Source organism: Macaca fascicularis, chromosome 15, assembly GCF_037993035.2.
Source record: "Macaca fascicularis isolate 582-1 chromosome 15, T2T-MFA8v1.1".
Lineage (NCBI taxonomy): Eukaryota > Metazoa > Chordata > Mammalia > Primates > Cercopithecidae > Macaca > Macaca fascicularis.
Genome location: NC_088389.1, coordinates 2,097,902 through 2,117,121, shown reverse-complemented (window position 1 = coordinate 2,117,121; position 19,220 = coordinate 2,097,902). Strand labels below are relative to the sequence as shown.

At 59.0% G+C, this 19,220-nt stretch overlaps 3 protein-coding genes across 9 annotated transcripts; 2 read left to right on the top strand and 1 right to left on the bottom strand.

Annotated features, from left to right (window-relative positions):
* Positions 1–2,947: 2,947 nt before the first annotated feature.
* TMEM203 (transmembrane protein 203) lies at positions 2,948–4,506 on the bottom strand. The gene has a single exon (XM_005580333.4). The coding sequence runs from the start codon at positions 4,270–4,272 to the stop codon at positions 3,862–3,864; it is 411 nt and encodes a 136-aa protein (XP_005580390.1). The 5' UTR covers positions 4,273–4,506; the 3' UTR covers positions 2,948–3,861.
* A 36-nt stretch (positions 4,507–4,542) lies between these two features.
* NDOR1 (NADPH dependent diflavin oxidoreductase 1) lies at positions 4,543–19,084 on the top strand. 7 transcript variants are annotated; one of them, XM_074015923.1, is made up of 15 exons: positions 4,543–4,761; positions 5,084–5,161; positions 9,799–9,941; positions 11,587–11,684; positions 12,876–12,974; positions 13,058–13,159; positions 13,294–13,503; positions 13,698–13,819; positions 13,926–14,146; positions 14,224–14,331; positions 15,228–15,342; positions 15,480–15,626; positions 15,720–15,838; positions 15,915–16,009; positions 16,093–19,084. In XM_074015923.1, exons 4-15 carry the CDS (start codon positions 11,641–11,643, stop codon positions 16,235–16,237), a joined length of 1,527 nt encoding a protein of 508 aa, XP_073872024.1. In that variant the 5' UTR covers positions 4,543–4,761; positions 5,084–5,161; positions 9,799–9,941; positions 11,587–11,640; the 3' UTR covers positions 16,238–19,084. The 7 variants fall into 7 exon arrangements, 6 of the variants coding, with proteins under 6 accessions (XP_073872024.1, XP_073872027.1, XP_045230016.1 ...); XM_074015926.1 differs by lacking the exon at positions 9,799–9,941 and having other exon boundaries at positions 5,133–5,161; positions 13,460–13,503; XM_045374081.3 differs by lacking the exon at positions 9,799–9,941 and having other exon boundaries at positions 5,133–5,161.
* LOC102144825 (ring finger protein-like) lies at positions 17,204–19,084 on the top strand. Its single transcript, XM_005580330.4, has one exon. The coding sequence runs from the start codon at positions 17,712–17,714 to the stop codon at positions 18,315–18,317; it is 606 nt and encodes a 201-aa protein (XP_005580387.1). The 5' UTR covers positions 17,204–17,711; the 3' UTR covers positions 18,318–19,084.
* Positions 19,085–19,220: the final 136 nt, after the last annotated feature.

The window sequence follows — 19,220 nt, the reverse complement described above, 5'->3', positions numbered from 1 at the left end:
GGACTTCCTCACGCTGCCAGCACCGAGGCCGCCTGTTCCATCCGCTGAGGGTGCAGGAAGGGGGCTGCTCCAAGACCGAAGGCACCCGCGCCCATGGACGGTGCACAGGCCACACTCTGGCCCGGACCCTGCTTTCACCAGGGGCCCTCCGACCTCCGGCAGGTGCCTGCGGGGCTTCGAAATGCCAATTCTGGAGCCCTGAGCAGCCCCAACGAACCAGTTTCTCAGAAATCGCTAGTTTTTATAGGCTGCCCAGGTGGGAGCCTCTTACCCCAACCTTTCCATCCGTGGTCCCCACAAAGCATGTGCAGGAGCAGGCACAAAGGAAGCAGCCTCTCCCGCCACACGCAAGCAGGCTCACCAGGGCAGGGCCCTGTATGCTTGGACAGTTCTCCAGTGCATTAAGAGCCAAAAAAAAAAAAAAAAAAAAAAAAAGCCAGGGTAACGGTGGGCCCCATAGGGCCGACCCCTGCGTCTTATCACTCCACCCTGCCGCCACGTTAAGGCTACTCCTCTCCCATCGGTTGAACTTCCCCCCATTCAGGCTCCAGATGCCATGACCCTGAGGGCACAGCCTCCAGGCCGACAAGTCCCTTCTGTCCCAGGGAGGGCTTCGGAGTGCTTCCACAGTCTTTCAAGCCTGCAGATAATAGGGAGATCGCTTGGAGCCATGGGGAGAAGGGGAATTGGAGTGCGGACATCACCGTCTTTCCATCACCTGCCCTGCAGTCAGCAGCCTGCTCAGTAGACACTGCTGCTTCCCACACCACTTGCCTGTCAGGGACAGTGCTCCAGGGTCACCTGGGTCTCTGCGAAGACACAGAACAGGTTTTTCTTTTTTTAACTTGGGGATGCCCTCCTCAGCTTCTGTGCCCCATGACAGTCTGCAGCAGCCGCTAGCTTAATGCTGCCTTATTCTCCTGCCACTCCATTAAGCTGGAGAAAATAATTTTTTTTTTTTTTTTTTTTGAGATGGAGTCTTGCTCTTGTCACCCAGGCTGGAGTGCAGTGGCAGGATCTCGGCTCACTGCAACCTCCGCCTCCCGGATTCAAGTGATTCTCCTGCCTTAGCCTCCCAAGTATCTGGGGTTACAGGCACCTGCCACGACGCCCAGCTCATTTTTGTATTTTTAGTAGAGCCAGGGTTCTGCCATGTTGGCCAGACTGATCTCGAACTCCTGGCCTCGTGATCCGCCTGCCTTGGCCTCCCAAAGTGCTGAGATTACAGGCGTGAGCCACCGCGCCCGGCCAGAATTTCATTTCAGCCTTCCAGAAGCCAAGTGTCTCCTCCCATAGGGCCCTCCTCAAATCGCCTTTCCAAAGGAAGCATCCAATGTTCATCACTTCTACCCTAATAGGGTTGCCCAATTCTGAACTACCAAAATAAAACAGGGGAACACACAAAACACAAAATCTAGAAATAAATAACATCACGAGGAAACTCACTCCCACTGTTCAGCTTGAATCTGGCTTTGACAAAAGTTATGCCGACCCCGGGCTTGACACATTGTCGTAGCTGTGCAACAAACCAGATAAGCTGCCTCCAACACAAGCCCCTCCACGGTTTACACAACTAAGCATACACGCCAGGCAGAGGCGGACACTGCAATACGCTGGCCAGGCTGATGCATGAGAGCAGAGGTCAGCACACCTGTGTAACGAGCCAGATAGGACTTTTTTTTTTTTTTTTTGAGATGGAGTCTCGCTCTGTTGCCCAGGCTGGAGTGCAGTGGTGCTAGCTATCTTGGCTGACCGCAACCTCTGCCTCCCAGGTTCAAGCAATTCTCCTGCCTCAGCCTCCAGAGTAGCTGGGATTACAGGCATGCGCCACCATGCCCAGCTAATTTTAGTATTTTTAGTAGAGACGGGGTTTCACCATGTTGGTCAGGCTGGTCTCAAACTCCTGACCTCGTGATCCGCCCGCCTCAGCCACCCAAAGTGCTGGGATTACAAGCGTGAGCCACCGCGTCTGGCCCCAGATAGGAAATATTTTAGCCCACTGGTTTCTGCCAGGGACAGTTTTGTCCCCCAGGGCCCTTGACAATGTCTAGATAAACATCTGGTTGTCACAAGTGAAGGTTGCTACTGGCATCTATCCAGGAGAGACAGAAACACTGTGAAACAGCCTGCATCCTCACTAGAGAATCTTCTGGCCCTGAAGGCCAAGAGTGCCAAGTAAGAGACCTTGGACTCTGAGGGTCATATTCACTCTCTGTCACACGTTCTGCTTTTGCTTTTTTTTGCGGGGGGACAGAGTCTTGCTCTGTCACCCAGGCTGGAGTGCAGTGGCGCAATCTCGGCTCACTGCAATCTCCGCCTCCTGAGTTCACGCCATTCTCCTGCCTCAGCCTCCCGAGTAGCTGGGACTATAGGTGCCCACCACCATGCCCGGCTAATTTTTGTATTTTTAGTAGAGACGGGGTTTCACCGTGTTAGCCAGGATGGTCTCGATCTCCTGACCTCGTGATCCGCCCTCCTCAGCCTCCCAAAGTGCTGGGATTACAGGCGTGAGCCACCGCACCCGGCCTACTTTTAATTATTTAGGGGTGTAAAAACCATCCTCAGCTCAAGGGTCACACAAAAACAGGCCTTAGGACATTGTTTGCTGATCCCCGCGCTACAGAGTGCCAAGGCCCACACAATACCACACACTGGCAAGAAGTCACGGGCTCTGGGGTCACAAACTATTCAACGGGTCTTCAACGTGAGCCTAGACTGTTGTCTTCACACAGGGTGGGGCGGGTGCCTGAGTTACCGGCCTCCTAGAGCAGGAAGGAGGGATTCTCCAGAACGAGTGATTCCCACCACCACCACCATCCACTAAGCTCTAGCCACAGGTTTCAACCCATCTGAAACTGCAGCTCTGTAACCAGTTACACCATGCAGCAGAGAGTATCTCAATATTCATCACATTTAACCTTTGAGGGGTACAGGCAACCACTATTCATTTCAGGAAAACATTCTCTTACTTTATTTGCATCTCAGCAAAGGTTCTCATTTGGCACCTGACTGGCATCAAACCAAAGTTCATAGGCCAACAAAGCTGGGCCACTCACAAGTTTCCCATTTGTAGGTCTCAGTGCCTATGAGTATCCGACACCTGTTCCTCTCTTCAGTCTCTCAGGGAGGCTTAAATCTGTCTCAGGTGTGCTAAGAGTGCCAGCCACAAGGTGGTGAAAAGGTCCACGGAACTGCAGTCTTCGCTGGGATAGGAAACCAAGCAGTGCCTGGACAGCAGAGCTCTTTTCGTGGGCAAGAGATAACCAGACAGGACCCTAATCGTGCTCTTATTCAACATTCTTCTCTCTCTGCCTAGACTGGAATAAAAAGCCAATCTCTCGTGGCACAGGGGAGATACAAGCTGGTTTACATTTGATCTAACAAAGGCATCTACCGAAGTCTGGTCTGGATGGACGGCACAGGGAGCTCTCAGGTCAGCGCTGCTGGTTGGAGGACATTCCTGAGTCCAGCTTTGCAGCCTCTGTGCAACAGTACTTTCCCAGGATCCACAGGAAATACTCAGAGTCCACCGGGACATTTTACTTATATTCAGCTTCCAAGTGTCAGAGGGGTTCAGGACTGCCTGGCCTGGGGGCCTCCTCAGGACCTCAATTCAGGATTATCTACTCAAAGCATTAAATAAAAAGAAATACATTTTCAGGATGAAGGCTGCTCTTTTAAACCCTGCTGAAGAAACCATTTCAGGCAGGATTGAAATAGGAAAACCGGGCACTCAGTTCGGCGCAAGCAGGAGTTGCCTTTAGGCTAGAGAGCCTCTCCTCCGGTGCGGCGCAAGTGGGGCCTCGGCTTGAGGTCAGCATTCTAGCCGTCCAGCGCTCCCTCTCCGGCACCTCGGTGAGGCTAGTTGACCCGACAGGCGCGGATCATGAGCAGCTGCAGGAGAATGAAGACCGGGGACGTAATGAGGCCGAACCAGAGCTCCCGAGTCTGCTCCGCCAGCTTCTGGCACAACAGCATCTCGAAGACGAACTTGAGACTCAGGACCGTGAGGACCCAGAAAAGGCGGAGCACCGCCAGCCGCTTCTCTCCATCCTGGAAGAGGCGCACGGACACGATGGTGGTGAAGTAGGTGCTGAGCCCGTCAGCGGCGAAGAAAGGCACGAACACGTTCCACCAGGAGAGGCCCGGGACCAGGCCATCCACACGCAGTGCCAGCAGCACAGAGAACACCAGCAGGGCCAGCAGGTGCACGAAGATCTCGAAGGTGGCGAAGCCTAGCCACTGCACCAGCTCCCGGAGCGAGAAGAGCATCGCGCCCGTTGAGCGCGGGCCGGGACCCGGCCGAGCGTGCCACCCGCGGGGCTGCGTCTCCTCTCCCCGTGGCCCTCGCCCGCGCCTGCCGCCGCTGCTGCGAGCGAGAGGCAGAGAGCGGCCCCGCCACCCCCAGCCCTCGGCCCTGGTGCGCCGGCAATGCCCTGGCCCCGACCCGGGACTCAACCCTGGCCGCCGGTGGACGCCCGCCTCGATCGGACGCCATGCCCCACCGGGCGCGTCCCTAGTGCGTCACTTCCGGTCGACGGCGGAAGGTGGAGCGGTCCCTGTATCCCGGCCGGCGGGATCTGCCTTCTAGTTCTTAGTCTCCGACCTGGAGCCGGGCGCATCCAGATGCCGAACCCGCAGTTTCTGGTGCTCTTTGGCAGCCAGACAGGCACGGCTCAGGATGTGTCGGAGAGACTGGGTCGCGAGGCCCGGCGCCGGCGGCTTGGCTGCCGGGTGCAGGCCCTGGACTCCTACCCGGTGGTGAGGGCTAGCTAGGGCCTCGGCGTGGGGGACAAACAGGCCTGGCGTGCCCGCTTCTCGGGGTCATCGACCCAAAAGGCGTCGCATTATCTCTGAGAGCGGGTCTTTCCCTTATGGCGGATTTAGGGAAAGGGGAGGCTTGGGAAGAGGAGTTCAGTTTAGCACCTGGAGGAGGTTGGAACCTGAAAGAGAAGACGGTCTGGCCGCTCACATAAATTCCTCTGCCCTGTCAGCCTGAGTGAAGGAGAAGGGGGTCGAGTTTTGGGAAGGACGCCCAGTCCTTACAGCCGGAGGTCTTACGTGTGTGTGTCTTTTTGTTGAGGTGAATCTGATTAACGAGCCCCTGGTGATATTTGTTTGTGCAACTACAGGCCAAGGAGACCCCCCTGACAACATGAAGGTAAGGCTGGCCTGATGTGGCTCCTCAGATCCCTGCCCTCGACCCTCACCCCGTTTTCATTGCCTGGAGTCTAGGTGCAGTAAATAGCTCTCCTCTATCTCATGCATCTTCAGAGGTGGATTTGAGAGGACGTCCCTGAGTGGAGCTGGGGGCTCCAGTTGCTCTCTCTAATAAACGCTTCATAGCCACCAAATAGCCTTATTATCCATTTTAACCTTTCTTATCTTTCCAGGGCTATCTATATGTGCATCTAGTCTGGATCTTCTGTGTATTTCTAGACTGTATGACTCTCAGGGAACGTTGCTGAATTCTCTGACCATCTTTTAGGCACATATTCCATTCTTGGCACAGTCTGGTGCTGGGGATCCAGCTGTGAACCCAGTGCCATAGTTCTGTCCTGGCAGAGTTCATACTGTAGCAGAAGCACCTAATGGGCAATGACAGTGCCAGCGAACACCTGCAGCTGGGGAAAGTAGCGTATGTCACAGGAGCACTGATAAGGGGCATCGAGCCTTATCTCACCCAGCCTTGGGGCCCAGGCAGAGGTTTCTGGAAGAAAAGAGTGTAAACTGAGTCACCGAAGAATGCGTGAGGGCTAGTCAGGCACCAAGAAAGAAGGAGCAGTCTGTGCAGAGGAAAAAGATTATTTGGCTTGTGTGAAAAGTGAAAAGCAGCTCAGGGTGGCCAAGCTGAGGAGTGCACTGGGGCAAGAGGGGAGGAGAAGAGAGGCAGGAAGCCAGGCCCAGTCCAAAGAGCCTGAGTAACCACAGCAAGGCAGATGGGCTTGAAATGAAGGGTTGTCGGAACTGTAGGGGTGACCCAGTCATGTTCCTACACTAGCAAGACCGCCACTGGTCAGCAGGAGAGCAAGAATAATGCCATGAGATGCACAGGACAGGCAGGAGATGCTACCAGTCTGAGCTAAGGTGGTGGCAGAAGATAGAAGTGGACACGTTGCACGGGTGTTAGGAAGAGAGAGACCCCAGGACATGGAACAGACCCAAGAGGTCAAGCAGAATCAAGACAGGGATTTGGGCTCTGGATGGATGGTGGTTCCATCCACAGAAATAAGAGAACACGGTGGGAATAGGTGGTTGTGCAGGAAGGGAACCTGGAGACATTGAAGTGGAGAAGCGCAGTGGGACTAGCGCTCCAAGGAAGATCCTGGGGCACAGGGAGGTAGGTGTTAACATAGCCACAATACAGAAGTGTGAGAAGAGGAAGCTCTTCTCTCCCTACAGGACAGGCTGCCCAGAACGTTAGAGCCCAGGAGGGCAGGAGAGTGACCAAGCAGCTAGAAGAGAGGGTGCAGCATCCCCAAGGAGAGGCCTGAGGAGTGGGTGTTCCAGAAAGGGCTCCAGCATGTAAAGCTGCACAGAAGTCGAGTAAGATAAAGCCTGAGAGGAATCCATGGGATTTCTTGGCAAAGGGATTGTTGGTGATATCAGCAAGAGCAGCTTCAGTGGTTCGTGGGGAGACAAGCCAGGTTACAGGAGATCAGCAACTCAGTGAGTGAGTGGAGAGCATCTTTTTTTTCTTTTTTCTTTTTTTTTTTTTTTGAGACTGAGTCTCGCTCTGTCGCCCAGGCTGGAGTGCAGTGGAGCGATCTCGGCTCACTGCAAGCTCTGCCTCCCGGCTTCACACCATTCTCCTGCCTCAGCCTCCCGAGTAGCTGGGACTACAGGCGCCCATCACCTCGTCCAGCTAATGTATTTTTAGTAGAGATGGGGTTTCACCATGTTGGCCAGGATGGTCTCGATCTCCTGACCTTGTGATCCGCCTGCTTCGGCCTCCTAAAGTGCTGGGATTACAGGCGTGAGCCACCGCGCCCGGCCGAGAGCATCTTTTAAGAATGTCTTGAGTGTGACCCAGGTGTAGTGGCTCATGCCTGTAATCTCAGCACTTTGGGAGGCTGAGGCAGGCGAATCACGAGGTCAGGAGTTCGAGACCAGCCTGGCCAACATGGTGAAACCCGTCTCTACTAAAATTACAACGATTAGCTGGGCATGGTGGTGCATGCCGGTAATCTGAGCTACTCGGGAGGTTGAGGCAGGAGAATTACTTGAACCAGAGAGTCAGAGGTTGAAGTGAGCCGGGATCGGCCACTGCACTCCGACCTGGGCAACAGAACAAGGCCCTGTCTCAAAAAAAAAGATGGGAGAAACCTGGCATGTTTTCTGTTTTTTGTTTTTTGTTTTAAGACGGAATCTTGCTCTGTTGCCTAAGTTGGAGTGCAGTGGCATGATCTCGGCTCACTGCAAGCTCTGCCTCCTGGGTTCACACCATTCTCCCGTCTCAGCCTCCCGAGTAGCTGGGACTACAGGTGCCTGCCACCATGCCCGGCTAATTTTTTGCAATTTTTTAGTAGAGACGGGGTTTCACCGTGTTAGCCAGCATGGTCTCGATCTCCTGACCTCGTGATCTGCCCGCCTCAGCCGCCCAAAGTGCTGGGATTACAGGCGTGAGCCACCGCGCTCGGCCGAAACTCAGCATGTTTAATTGCTGGCAGGGGAGAGACAGGAGAAAGAGGCTGAAGACTTGAGTAGGGACGGCAGGGGATGTGCAGTGGCTAGAGAGAGAGCTGAGCGTAGGTCAAGGGGTCTCAGATAGAGTGGGATGGAAGAGAAGGGGGTTCAGAGTGGAGCACAGGCAGGGGAGGGGAATGGTGGGATAGGGAAGCCCCAGAGCATGGGAGAGGAGAGGGACTGGGGCTAGGCTGGGCATTCAGCCAGCCAGTGGCAGGAAGCTGGTGCTCATGCTGGGACTCAGGTCAACAAGGAAAGGAAGAGTCCCAAGTATGGGCACCCACAGAGAAGACCAGGAGTTGGAGGGGGCAGCTAATGCCCACAGCAGGAACTGGGGGCTCCTTGAAGAGGCCATGGACCCAGAACCCATGGCCTTGGAGACAGGAGCGAGTCTTAGTGGCTATCCTAGCGAGACAGGAGGACCCTGGCTCCTTGCCGATGATGCTGTAGGTGAGGCAGGTGCCCCTTGCAGCAGACAGGAGAAAACAGAGGAACCACAGTCAAAGGCTGAGTGACCAGGTCCCTGCCCATCTGGTGAAGAAACCCACGGGGCACCAGGCAGTGGCTCATGCCTGTAATCCCAGCATTTCGGGAGGCCGAGGCGGGTGGATCACCTGAGGTCCGGAGTTTGAGTCCAGCCTGGCCAACATGACGAAACCCCATCTCTACTAAAAATACAAAAAATTAGCTGGGTGTATTGGCGCACGCCTGTAATCCCAGCTACTCAGGAGGCTGAGGCAGGAGAATCACTTGAACCCAGGAAGCGGAGGTTGCAGTGAGCTGAGATCTTGCCACTGCACTCCAGACTGGGTAAAAGCAAATGCACCACAAAGAACCACACCCCACCCGAGGAAGGACCCGCATAACAGGTAGAGACGGGCAGAGGCTGAAGCAGTAGTGGATGTGACCCCCATGGGGCAAGGGCAAAGCTGGAGACTCAGGAACAGGAAACAGTTCTTTCTGTTTCTCTTTTTTTTTTTTTTTCTGGAGACAGAGCTCTCGCTCTGTTGCCCAGGCTGGAATGCAGTGGCACAATCTCAGCTCACTGCCCTTTGACCTTGCAGACTCGGGTGATCCTTCCACCTCAGCCTCCTGGGCAGCAGGGACTGCAGGTGCACACCACCACATGCAAGTAATTTTTTTTTTTGTATTTTTTGTAGAGATGGGGTCTCAAACTCCTGGGCTCGAGCAGTCTGCCCGCCTCGTCCTCCCAAAGTGCTAGGTTTGCAGGTGTGAGCCACCACACCTGGCCAGAAATAATTATTTAAATGGACATGAAAAAACTTTAAAAGATTAGAAGATTTGGGAGGCCGAGACGGGCGGATCACGAGGTCAGGAGATCGAGACCATCCTGGCTAACGCGGTGAAACCCCGTCTCTACTAAAAAATACAAAAAAACTAACCGGGCGTGGGGTGGGTGCCTGTAGTCCCAGCTACTCGGGAGGCTGAGGCAGGAGAATGGTGTAAGCCCGGGAGGCGGAGCTTGCAGTGAGCTGAGATCCGGCAGTTGCACTCCAGCCTGGGCGACAGAGCAAGACTCCGTCTCAAAAAAAAAAAAAAAAAAAAAGATTAGAAGAGGCTGGGTGCAGTGGCTCAAGCCTGGAATCCTAGCGCTTTGAGAAGCCAAGGTGTGGGAGGATTGCTTGAGCCCAGGAGTTTTTTTTTTTTTTTTTTTTTTTTTTTTGAGACGGAGTCTCGCTCTGTCACCCAGGCTGGAGTGCGGTGGCCGGATCTCAGCTCACTGCAAGCTCCGCCTCCCGGGTTCACGCCATTCTCCTGCCTCAGCCTCCCGTGTAGCTGGGACTACAGGCACCCGCCACCTCGCCCGGCTAGTTTTTTTTTTGTATTTTTTTAGTAGAGACGGGGTTTCACCGTGTTAGCCAGGATGGTCTCGATCTCCTGACCTCGTGATCCGCCCGTCTCGGCCTCCCAAAGTGCTGGGATTACAGGCGTGAGCCACCGTGCCCGGCCGTGCCCAGGAGTTTGAGACCAGCCTGGGCAACATGGCAAGAGCCTGTCTTTACAAAAATAAATAAATAAAAAATTAGCTGGGCGTGGTGGCGCACATCTATAATCCCCACTAGAGAGGCTGAGGTGGGAATATTGCTTCAGCCCAGGAGGTCAAGGTTGCAGTGAGCTGTGATTTCAAGACTGCACTCCAGCTTGGATGACAGAATGAGACCCTGTCTCAGCAACAACAACAAAAACGGCCGCGGTGGCTCACGCCTGTCATCTCAACATTTTGGAAGGCCGAGGTGGGTCGGGCGTGGTGGCTCACGTCTCTCGTCTCAACACTTTGGGAGGCCGAGGCAGGTGGATCACTTGACGTTAGGAGTTCCAGACCAGCCTGGACAACATGGCGAAACCCTGTCTCTACTAAAACTACAAAAATTAGCCAGGCATGGTGGCACACGCCTGTAATCCCAGCTCCTTGTGAGGCTGAGGCAGGAGAAAGACTTAAACCTGGGAGGCAGAGGTTGCAGTGAGCTGAGGTTGCGCCATTGCACTCCAGCCTGGGCTACAGAGTGAGACTCCATCTCAAAAAAAGATGAGAAGTCCTAGAAAATATGACAAAAAGCAAGATAGAAAATGGAAGGAAGCAGATACTAGAATTCGAAGATCATTCCAGTGGCCTCAGAATGAGAAGACAATGGTGGAGAGGAAGTTATCCAGGAAAGGAACAATGTCCAGAGCTGGGTCTGCAGCCAGAGAGCCCCATGCCCAGGAAGGGGTTAGCCTCTGGGGACAGAGTGCCCTACCCACCCCAAGGGCGGCCAGTGGGGCCCTGGCTCTTCAGCGGTGGTACCGATCCCAGGACAGACCCAGCCGTATGCCAGTCGAGTGAGGGAAAAGTCGCAGAAATGATCTTTCCGGAACCCTTTTCTCGGGAAGGAAGTTCACCAAAGGGAGCAGCGAAGATCCTTTTGGGATTCAGGAAGCAAGGGTGTCTCAGCAGCAGGGCGCTAGGGAGGCTCTTGGGGGCAAGAGGCTGGGTACATTTGCTTGCACAACGTGGCCCAGAGAGGCAGCTGATGAGGCAGTGCGTTCCCGGGAGGCCAGGGGTGGTCAAGGGCCAGGGTCAGAGCTGTGGGCTGACAAGGCCAGGGCCTCTCTGTCCACAGAGGGGCCTGGGGCCCCTACTCTAGCCTCCATACTTGGCCATGGATAGGGGAGGTGGGTGGGTGGTGAAGACCACACACAGAGGCCACCTGGGATCCAGGTAGGGAGGGGGCAGTAGGCTCCTTATCGGGGAGAGGGGGCCTCCAATCAAGCTGGGAGGCCACCATGGAAGGCAGGGTGTGGAACCAGAGGATCTGGACCCTGTTGGCTCGAGGTCTTGCAGCCACAGAAGAAGGGGGATGTGTCTCAGCGACACTGGAACCTCAGAGGGCTGGGTGTGAGGGCCCCAGAGACACTAGGACCTCAGAGGTCCAGGTGTGAGAGCCTCTGGTACAGACCCATTGAGGGAGCAGAGGCCCATGCTTTGCTGGGAAATGACAGGTGGAGGTGAGGGACTCCTGGGGCGGTGGACAGTTTGGAGACCAAGTGCAGAGCTGCTCGTGGCAGCTCAGAGCATGGGGCAGAGGAGGGTGATGTCCCAGGAAGGGAGCCCTACACAGGCTCAGAGTGCACAGCATGCTGTCCGGCTCCCATGGGCAGGATGGGCCCTGGTCTCCCCAGGCCCTGGACCAGCCCTGCCTCCCAGTGCCCATCATCCTGCAGGCTGGACCCGGGCCCTGCCTTTTGGTCAGATAGGTCCAGTTCCATTCTGCGTTTTGGTCAGATAGGTCCAGTTCCATTCTGCCCCCTGCCTGTTCCCCTGAGACCCTCCTCTCGCTCCCTGCTGTGGGGCTGGCCTAGAGGTTGAGGCCTCTGACTCAGAGTTTCCTCTGGCTGTAGAACTTCTGGAGGTTTATATTCCGGAAGAACCTGCCCACCACCGCCCTCTGTCAGATGGAATTTGCCGTCCTGGGCCTCGGGGACTCCTCATACACCAAGTGAGTAGGGGATGGGACAGTGAGTGGACGGAACAGTTCTGGGGGTTGAGCAACAGGTGTGCTGGCAGAGGGCAGAGACCAGCTTCCAGGGTCGGCCCCTGCAGGCCACAGGGCCCTTGCAGCAGTGCTGGCTTCTCGTCCACAACGCTCCCTGGTGGGCACCCCAGGCTTCACGCTGCAGGGAGGGAACGGGAGCAGGCAGGGTGGCAGAGGGCTGGGCTCAGAGCCATGCTGATGTCACACAGGCCAACCTGGCGCCGGTCCCCACTTTTACAAAAAGGTGTGCTGCGAGGTGTTCACGACTTCAAGCCTGGAGGGGGACCCTGTACGCTCCTGCCACCCCAGAGGCTGCCTCTGCCTTTTCTCCTGGGCATTTTCACAGTGCTCCTCTGCACCCTGAGCAAGGAGTAGTGTGTTCAGTGTGCAAACGGCATCTTTAGACCCCACAACAGAGAAAACCCCGACTGTCCACATAGGGCCCAGGTCCGGTGAGCACTAAGCATCAAAAGCTGTGTGCGTAGCGGGGTGTCAGTCACTTCAGATGAAAAACAGAGAACAGGAAGATCGGAGGCAGCCGCCACCCCGGTTCTGCTGGGAGATTTTGTTCCATGCATGATGTAGTTCCGTGCGTGACATAGTTTTGTGTGTGATGTAGTTCTGTGCGTGACGTTGCTCAGTGTGGGATGCAGTGTTCGTTCAGGCGAGGAAGGGAGCCTGGCTGCTGACGGCGTTCCCAGGGAGGAGCGTGACCCGCAGCCAGTCATGCCTCTCGGAACCAGAGTGAGAAGTGAAACTGACCCTTAAGAGGGTGCCTGGATCTTCCCCAGCACAGAGTTTCTTAGCTGAGGAGTGACCCACACCGTGGCTGGGGGCCTGGAGGCATCAGCTGCCTCAAGTCCCTGCCCAGGAATGAGGGCCCATCAGTGGGACGAGACCGCATGCTCCCACCTACACAGGCTCATTCTCCACCAGCGGAGGACCTGCTGCTTGGGGCCCTGGCACTGCCTTGATCTCGGCAGCCCCTGGCGTGTGGAGGCCGTGCCCCTCCTAGGGTGTAGCCAGTGGGGAGCGTGTTTTCCACCCGAGGAAGGCCCTTGCCAGGCTCCACTCTCCACCCGGGCTCCACTCTCTTGGGTCCCACTCTGCCTGGGCAGCACTCTCCGCCCAGGACCAGCCTCACTGTCTCCACAGGTTCAACTTCGTGGCCAAGAAGCTGCACCGACGGCTACTGCAGCTTGGGGGCAGTGCCCTCTTGCCCGTGTGCCTGGGCGATGACCAGCATGAGCTGGGGTGAGTCTGCGGGTGTGGTACCCACCTCCACAGTCTGGCCACACGCTGGGTCTGCTCAGGCCAGCACACATGCTCCCTCCCAGGCCCGACGCTGCTGTGGACCCCTGGCTGCGAGACTTGTGGGACAGGGTTCTGAGTCTGCTCCCACCGCCTCCGGACCTTGCCGAGATCCCTCCTGGAGTCCCGTGAGTGTGGGCCCCGGGTCATCCACAGGCGCAGCAGACCCAACCCGGCCTGGGGACCTTGCCCTGGGTCCCTCCCGTGTGGGTGGGCAGCCCCTGGGGAGGGGTCCTGGTCTGATAAGCATGCCCTCCCACAGCCTGCCCTCCAAGTTCACCCTGCTGTTCCTCCAAGAGGCGCCCAGAATGGGCTCTGAGGGGCAGCGGGTAGCTCACCCCGGCTCTCAGGAGCCCCCGTCAGAGTCGAAGCCCTTCCTAGCACCCATGATCTCCAACCAGAGAGTCACTGGCCCCTCCCACTTCCAGGACGTTCGGCTGATTGAGTTTGACATCTCGGGTTCTGGCATCAGGTGAGGCCTGAGCACGGCCCAAGACACCAAGCAGGCAGTGGGGACTGCTGGGGACCGAGGAGGGCACAGTGAGGTGGGCCGTGGGTCTGGGGTTCAGAGGAGGCCAGGCCGGGCTGCAGAGGATGGCTTCCGTCCGGGGTCCTCAGCGTCTTCCTCGCAGAGTCCCCACAGCCCCGGTGGCTTCTTCCATACAGTTTTGCTGCTGGTGACGTGGTGCTGATTCAGCCCTCCAACTCGGCTGCCCATGTCCAGCAGTTCTGCCAGGTGCTGGGCCTGGACCCTGACCAGCTCTTCACGCTGCAGCCACGGGAGCCAGGTGAGCCCAGCCTCGGCCACCCTGACTCTCTGCCCTCTCCCGTGCCCTGGGCCCCCACCCCAAGGGCCCCGCCGCAGCCCATGGAGACCTGCCGCTCACCCTGCAGATGTCTCCTGCCCCACGAGGCTGCCCCAGCCCTGCTCCATGCGGCACCTCGTGTCCCACTACCTGGACATCGCCAGCGTGCCTCGCCGCTCCTTCTTCGAGCTCCTGGCCTGTCTATCTCTCCATGAGCTGGAGCGGGAGAAGCTGCTGGAGTTCAGTTCTGCCCAAGGCCAGGAGGAGCTCTTTGAATACTGCAACCGGCCCCGCAGGACCATCCTGGAGGTGAGGTGGGTGGGCGGCAGGCCCAGCCCCTGAGGCTACAGCCACGCTGCAGCCACCCTGAGACTCTCTTTGCCTAGGTGCTCTGTGACTTCCCGCACACAGCTGCTGCTATCCCTCCCGACTACCTGTTGGACCTCATCCCTGCTATCCGGCCAAGGGCCTTCTCCATCGCCTCCTCGATGCTGGTGAGGGGCCTGGTGGGTGGAGCCCAGGATCGGCCCTGGGAAAGCTGGGACCGCGGCTGTGGGGCTTTGTAGGCAGGGGCTGCCCTCTGAGCAGTTGACGCCCCCCACTCGGACTGCCCCTGGGGGAGGTAGGTGGGGCCCATGGCCCAGGCACAGGTGAGGGCAGCCTTGTTCCACCACCCCCACCCCCACCATCCTCCCCAGGCTCACCCCCTCACTGCCGTCCTCCCCAGGCTCACCCCTCACCCCCCTCCCGCCATCCTCCCCAGGCTCACCCCCCCCTGCCATCCTCCCCAGGCTCACCCCCCCCACCATCCTCCCCAGGCTTGCCCCTCACCCCCTCCCTGCCATCCTCCCCAGGCTCACCCCTCACCCCCCTCCCGCCATCCTCCCCAGGCTCACCCCCCCCGCCATCCTCCCCAGGCTCACCCCCCCCCCCGCCATCCTCCCTAGGCTCACCCCTCACCCCCTCCCCGCCGTCCTCCCCAGGCTCACCGCCCCCCACCATCCTCCCCAGGCTTGCTCCTCACCCCCCCTGCCGTCCTCCCCAGGCTCACCCGTCACCCCCTCCCCGCCGTCCTCCCCAGGCTCACCCCTCACCCCGCCCCCACCGTCCTCCCCAGGCTCACCCCTCATCCCCCCCCACCGTCCTCCCCAGGCTCACCCCTCACCCCCTCCCCGTCGTCCTCCCCAGGCTTGCTCCTCACCCCCCCCGCCATCCTCCCCAGGCTCGTTCCTCACCCCCCCGCCGTCTTCCCCAGGCTCACCCCTCACCCCCCCCGCCATCCTCCCCAGGCTCACCCCTCACCCCCCCCGCCATCCTCCCCAGGCTCACCCCCACCCTCCCTGCCGTCCTCCCCAGGTTCACCCCTCATCCCCCTCGCTGTCCTCCCCAGGCTCACCCCTCACGGCTGCAGATCCTCGTGGCTGTCGTGCAGTTCCAGACTCGCCTCAAGGAGCCCCGCCGGGGGCTCTGCTCCTCCTGGCTGGCATCCCTGGACCCTGGGCAAGGTGACCCCTGCTCCCAGGGTGGGGGCCGTGGGCCAGCATCCCCTTCTCACCCATGCTCACGCAAATGCTGGGCTAGGGCCCTAGCAGACGAAGCACAGGTCTTTGACCCTCTTCATACCACTTCCCTCCTGCAATAGGTCCTGTCCGGGTGCCCCTCTGGGTGCGGCCTGGGAGTCTGGCCTTCCCAGAGACACCAGACACCCCCGTGATCATGGTGGGGCCCGGCACTGGGGTAGCCCCCTTCCGAGCAGCCATCCAGGAGCGTGTGGCCCAGGGCCAGACCAGTGAGCACCCAGGGTCCCAGGGCAGGGTTGTGGCCGGCACTCCCCAGCTGAACCTCAAGGACCTGTGGCCAAGAGCACCCTGCATTTCCCTAGGAAACTTCTTGTTTTTTGGCTGCCGCTGGCGGGACCAAGACTTCTACTGGGAGGCGGAGTGGCAGGAGCTGGAGATGCGGGACTGTCTGACCCTTGTCCCTGCCTTCTCCCGGGAACAGGTGTGTGTGCTCAGGGGTTGGGAAGGGAGGGGAGGGGGCTCAGACTCAGCTGTCAGCCCTGTTCTCTGCCCTACAGGAGCAGAAAGTGTACGTGCAGCACCGGCTCCGGGAGCTGGGGTCGCTCGTGTGGGAACTGCTGGACCGCCAGGGCGCATACTTCTACCTGGCAGGGTGAGCTGACGTTGGTGCAGCAGGACTGGGCCCAGTCCCTGGGTGCCGGGCCTCACTGAGCCTTCTGCGACCTACCCCTCTAGCAACGCCAAGTCCATGCCAGCGGACGTCTCGGAGGCCCTGATGTCCATCTTCCAGGAGGACGGCGGACTCTGCAGCCCCGATGCAGCCGCGTATCTAGCCAGGCTCCAGCGGACACAGCGCTTCCAGACCGAGACGTGGGCCTGAGGCCCGAGGCTGCCCATGCCCCCTCTGATGGCCATCCTCCTGGGAGCCCAGGAAGGCGTCCACGAGGGAGCTCCTGGCCAGCAGCTGTCGTCCTCTCAGACCAGCCAGCTGGTCCTCTGGGAACAGCCAGCTCTTGAGCACAGCCACACTCCCGTTGACTCTGGATCCCACCCTTTGAACCCTGACCCCACTGCAGCCTCTGCCCAGCCAGCCCTCCCCTCCCACACCCTGACAGTGAGCTGTGTCCTCGTCCCCCCTACCCCCTTCCCAGTCAAGGTGGTGACCTGGGCCCCTTCACCTCACCAGTGAAGTGACCCAGGATGGCATCAGCAGCCCCATGGGCACCAGGGGTGGCATAGGGCACCCATGAGGCTGCACTGCACTCCTCTGCCCTGGGGCCACCTCGGCCGCTGCAACCTGCCAAGCAGCACATTCCAGTCACTGCCCCCGCACCTCCACAGGGCTCAGGCTGTGCTCAGACGCCACTAAGATGCCAGCTCCCTGAGAGCAGTGGGGGTGTCCCAGGCTAGAGCAACCTGTTCTCTCCTGGTCCCAGGAAAGCCCTTGCAGTAAATGGTGGCCTTTGAGTGGCTGCTTCTAGCACAGGCTTCTTTCCTCTAGCTCCTCCCAGTGCCCTGGGTGCTGGGTGGGTGGGTGCCATGGTGCACCCTTGCTGGGCTGCCTGTACCCCAGTGGCCTCTGCAGCTCTTCTGTCTGTCTCTAATGTGATATGCGCCCTGACTGCCTCGTTCTCAAGGGCTTGGTGGGTCGGCTAAGGTCTGATCGCCAGGACCAGGTTCCGGGCAGGTGCTGGGAAGGTGTAGCCAAGCCGTCCGTCAGTCCTACCAGGGAGTCGAGGCTGCCGGAAAGAGGAGCGGCGGGAGGGGGCGTGGTTGGTGCAGGCCCGCCCCTGGGAGGGGTTTTAGGCACTGGGAAGAAAAGTCCTGTTGGAGGAGTCCGGTGGCTGTTCACACCCGCCTCGCTGTCTCGGAGTCGCTATCTGTGGTCGGCGGGTCGCTGGCACAGTACTAAACATGGCTGAGGCTGGGTTCCAGCCAGATCTGACTGGGGACGGCACCGTGTGGGCCCAGGATCCACCCAGAGCAGGCCAGCCTTGCTGGGGCCCCAGTAAAGTCCAATTCCAGTGAGGAGAGCCAGCCGGGAGGTCAGTGCCAGAGCCCTGGTGGAGCCCAGACCCTGCTTCCCCTTGAGGGCCGCCCCTGTTGCCGCCCTGGGGTCCCTGCCCTCCTATCCTGACTCCTGCCCCAGGGCCACCACCCCTGAACCGTGCCCTGGGGCCCCCACCCTCCACCCGGCCGACTCCAGCTCTGGGCATGTCAGTCCACCTGGACCTTTTCTGGGCTTTGAGTGCCTGGACCCTGTGTGCCAAGTGCCAGCAAGTGAAGGGAATGACCTTGGGCCCCCCCAAGGTGCCGAGACTCCAGCCAGTGAGCCCCTGCTGGGGGCCGTGGCCATGGAGGGTGCCTGGGCCCTTCCAACGTGGAAGGAGGAGGGGAGAGAGCAGGCAGCGGGGCAGGGGGAAGAGGAGGAGTGCCCAATCTGCACAGAGCCTTACGGGGCCGGAGAGTACCGCCTGGCCCTGCTGAACTGCGGCCATGGCCTGTGTACGGGCTGCCTGCACAGGCTTCTGGGCTCGGCCCCCAGTGCCGACCTGGGCCGGGTGCGCTGCCCGCTGTGCCGTCAGAAGACGCCCATGCTGGAGTGGGAGATCTGCCGACTGCAGGAGGAGCTGCTACAGGCCGACGGGCCCTCACACCAGCCCCGCCGAGAGACCCCTGCACCCCAGCACCGCAACCCTGGGCCCTGGGGCTCCCTGGAGCACCGCTACCACCTGCGCTTCCTGGCAGGGCCCGCGGGCGGCCGGGGCTGCCTGCCCTTCCTGCCCTGTCCCCCCTGCCTGGGTGCCCGGCTCTGGGCCCTGCGGGAGCGGGGACCCTGTGCCCGCCGCCTGGTGCTGCTGAGCCTGCTGGCCCTTGAGCTGCTGGGGCTGCTGCTGGTCTTCACGCCACTCGTGCTGCTGGGGCTGCTTTTCATGCTGCTGGACCGCTCTGGCCGCTGAGCAGAGCCCAGGACAACCCTGACGCCAACAGGCCAGGGGGCCCAGACTGACCCACGTCCCCATGCCTGGGTGCTGTGAGGCCTGATGACCAGGCTGAAAAACCCAAGGTTGGGTCCAGGGCAGTGGCCTTCAATCAAGACCTCCCATTGCTGAACCCACGACCAGGGCTACCAAGGAGCCTGACCCTGCCAGAGTCCATGGCTGTACTGCTGCCCAGACACTAGCTGAACCCAAGGACACTGGTGCCCAAGGACAGCTTCTGGAGGAGGCTGGCCCAGCAGGAAGGTCTGTGAGCAGGGCCCCATTCACCCTGCAGTAGACGGGCACCATACTGGCCACGGGCCGATGCTGGCCACACTTCCCCCTCCGAGGGCCAGCCAGGCACAGCAGGCATGAAAGTGAACAGAGATACAGCAGCGAGTTCCTTGGAGAGGGCAGGGACTCCGCCCACTTTGTGTTCAGATAAGGGCCAGTGCATGTCCCTGAAGGTCAGGCCAGCCGGGGGAGGGGCCCATGCTGCGAAAATTCAGCCTGCAAAGGCTCCTCTCCCCACCTGGTCAGGCCTGGACCAGCCGGGGGTCGGTGCTGGCCTTTATTGCAGGGGACAAGGGCCCACCCAGACCTTGGAACATAAGCACCAGGCCCAGCTCTGCCTCTGCACACCCTCATGTCACCACACCTGGGATGGAGACATCGGTGGCCCAGCGAGAGATGGAGCACTGAGCCCGAACATGAAGCAGCTCTTTCAATAAACCAGCTCCTGGGGATGCCATTGTTATTGCTTGTCTTTGTTACCCCATTTTCACCATCTGGGCGGGCTCTTTTTTTTTTTTTTTTTTTTTTTTTTTTTTGAGACAGAGTCTCACTCTGTTGCTCAGGTTGGAGTGCAGTGGCACGATTTCT

Bases quoted from the DNA above. Each gene is read 5' to 3' on its own strand.
- TMEM203 (XM_005580333.4), bottom strand. From the start codon at position 4,272: ATGCTCTTCTCGCTCCGGGAGCTGGTGCAGTGGCTAGGCTTCGCCACC.
- NDOR1 (XM_005580327.5), top strand. From the start codon at position 4,627: ATGCCGAACCCGCAGTTTCTGGTGCTCTTTGGCAGCCAGACAGGCACG. The intron at 4,762-5,083 runs GTGAGGGCTAGC...CTTTTTGTTGAG, and splicing joins CCCTGGACTCCTACCCGGTG to GTGAATCTGATTAACGAGCC. The intron at 15,839-15,914 runs GTGTGTGTGCTC...TCTGCCCTACAG, and splicing joins CTGCCTTCTCCCGGGAACAG to GAGCAGAAAGTGTACGTGCA.
- LOC102144825 (XM_005580330.4), top strand. From the start codon at position 17,712: ATGGAGGGTGCCTGGGCCCTTCCAACGTGGAAGGAGGAGGGGAGAGAG.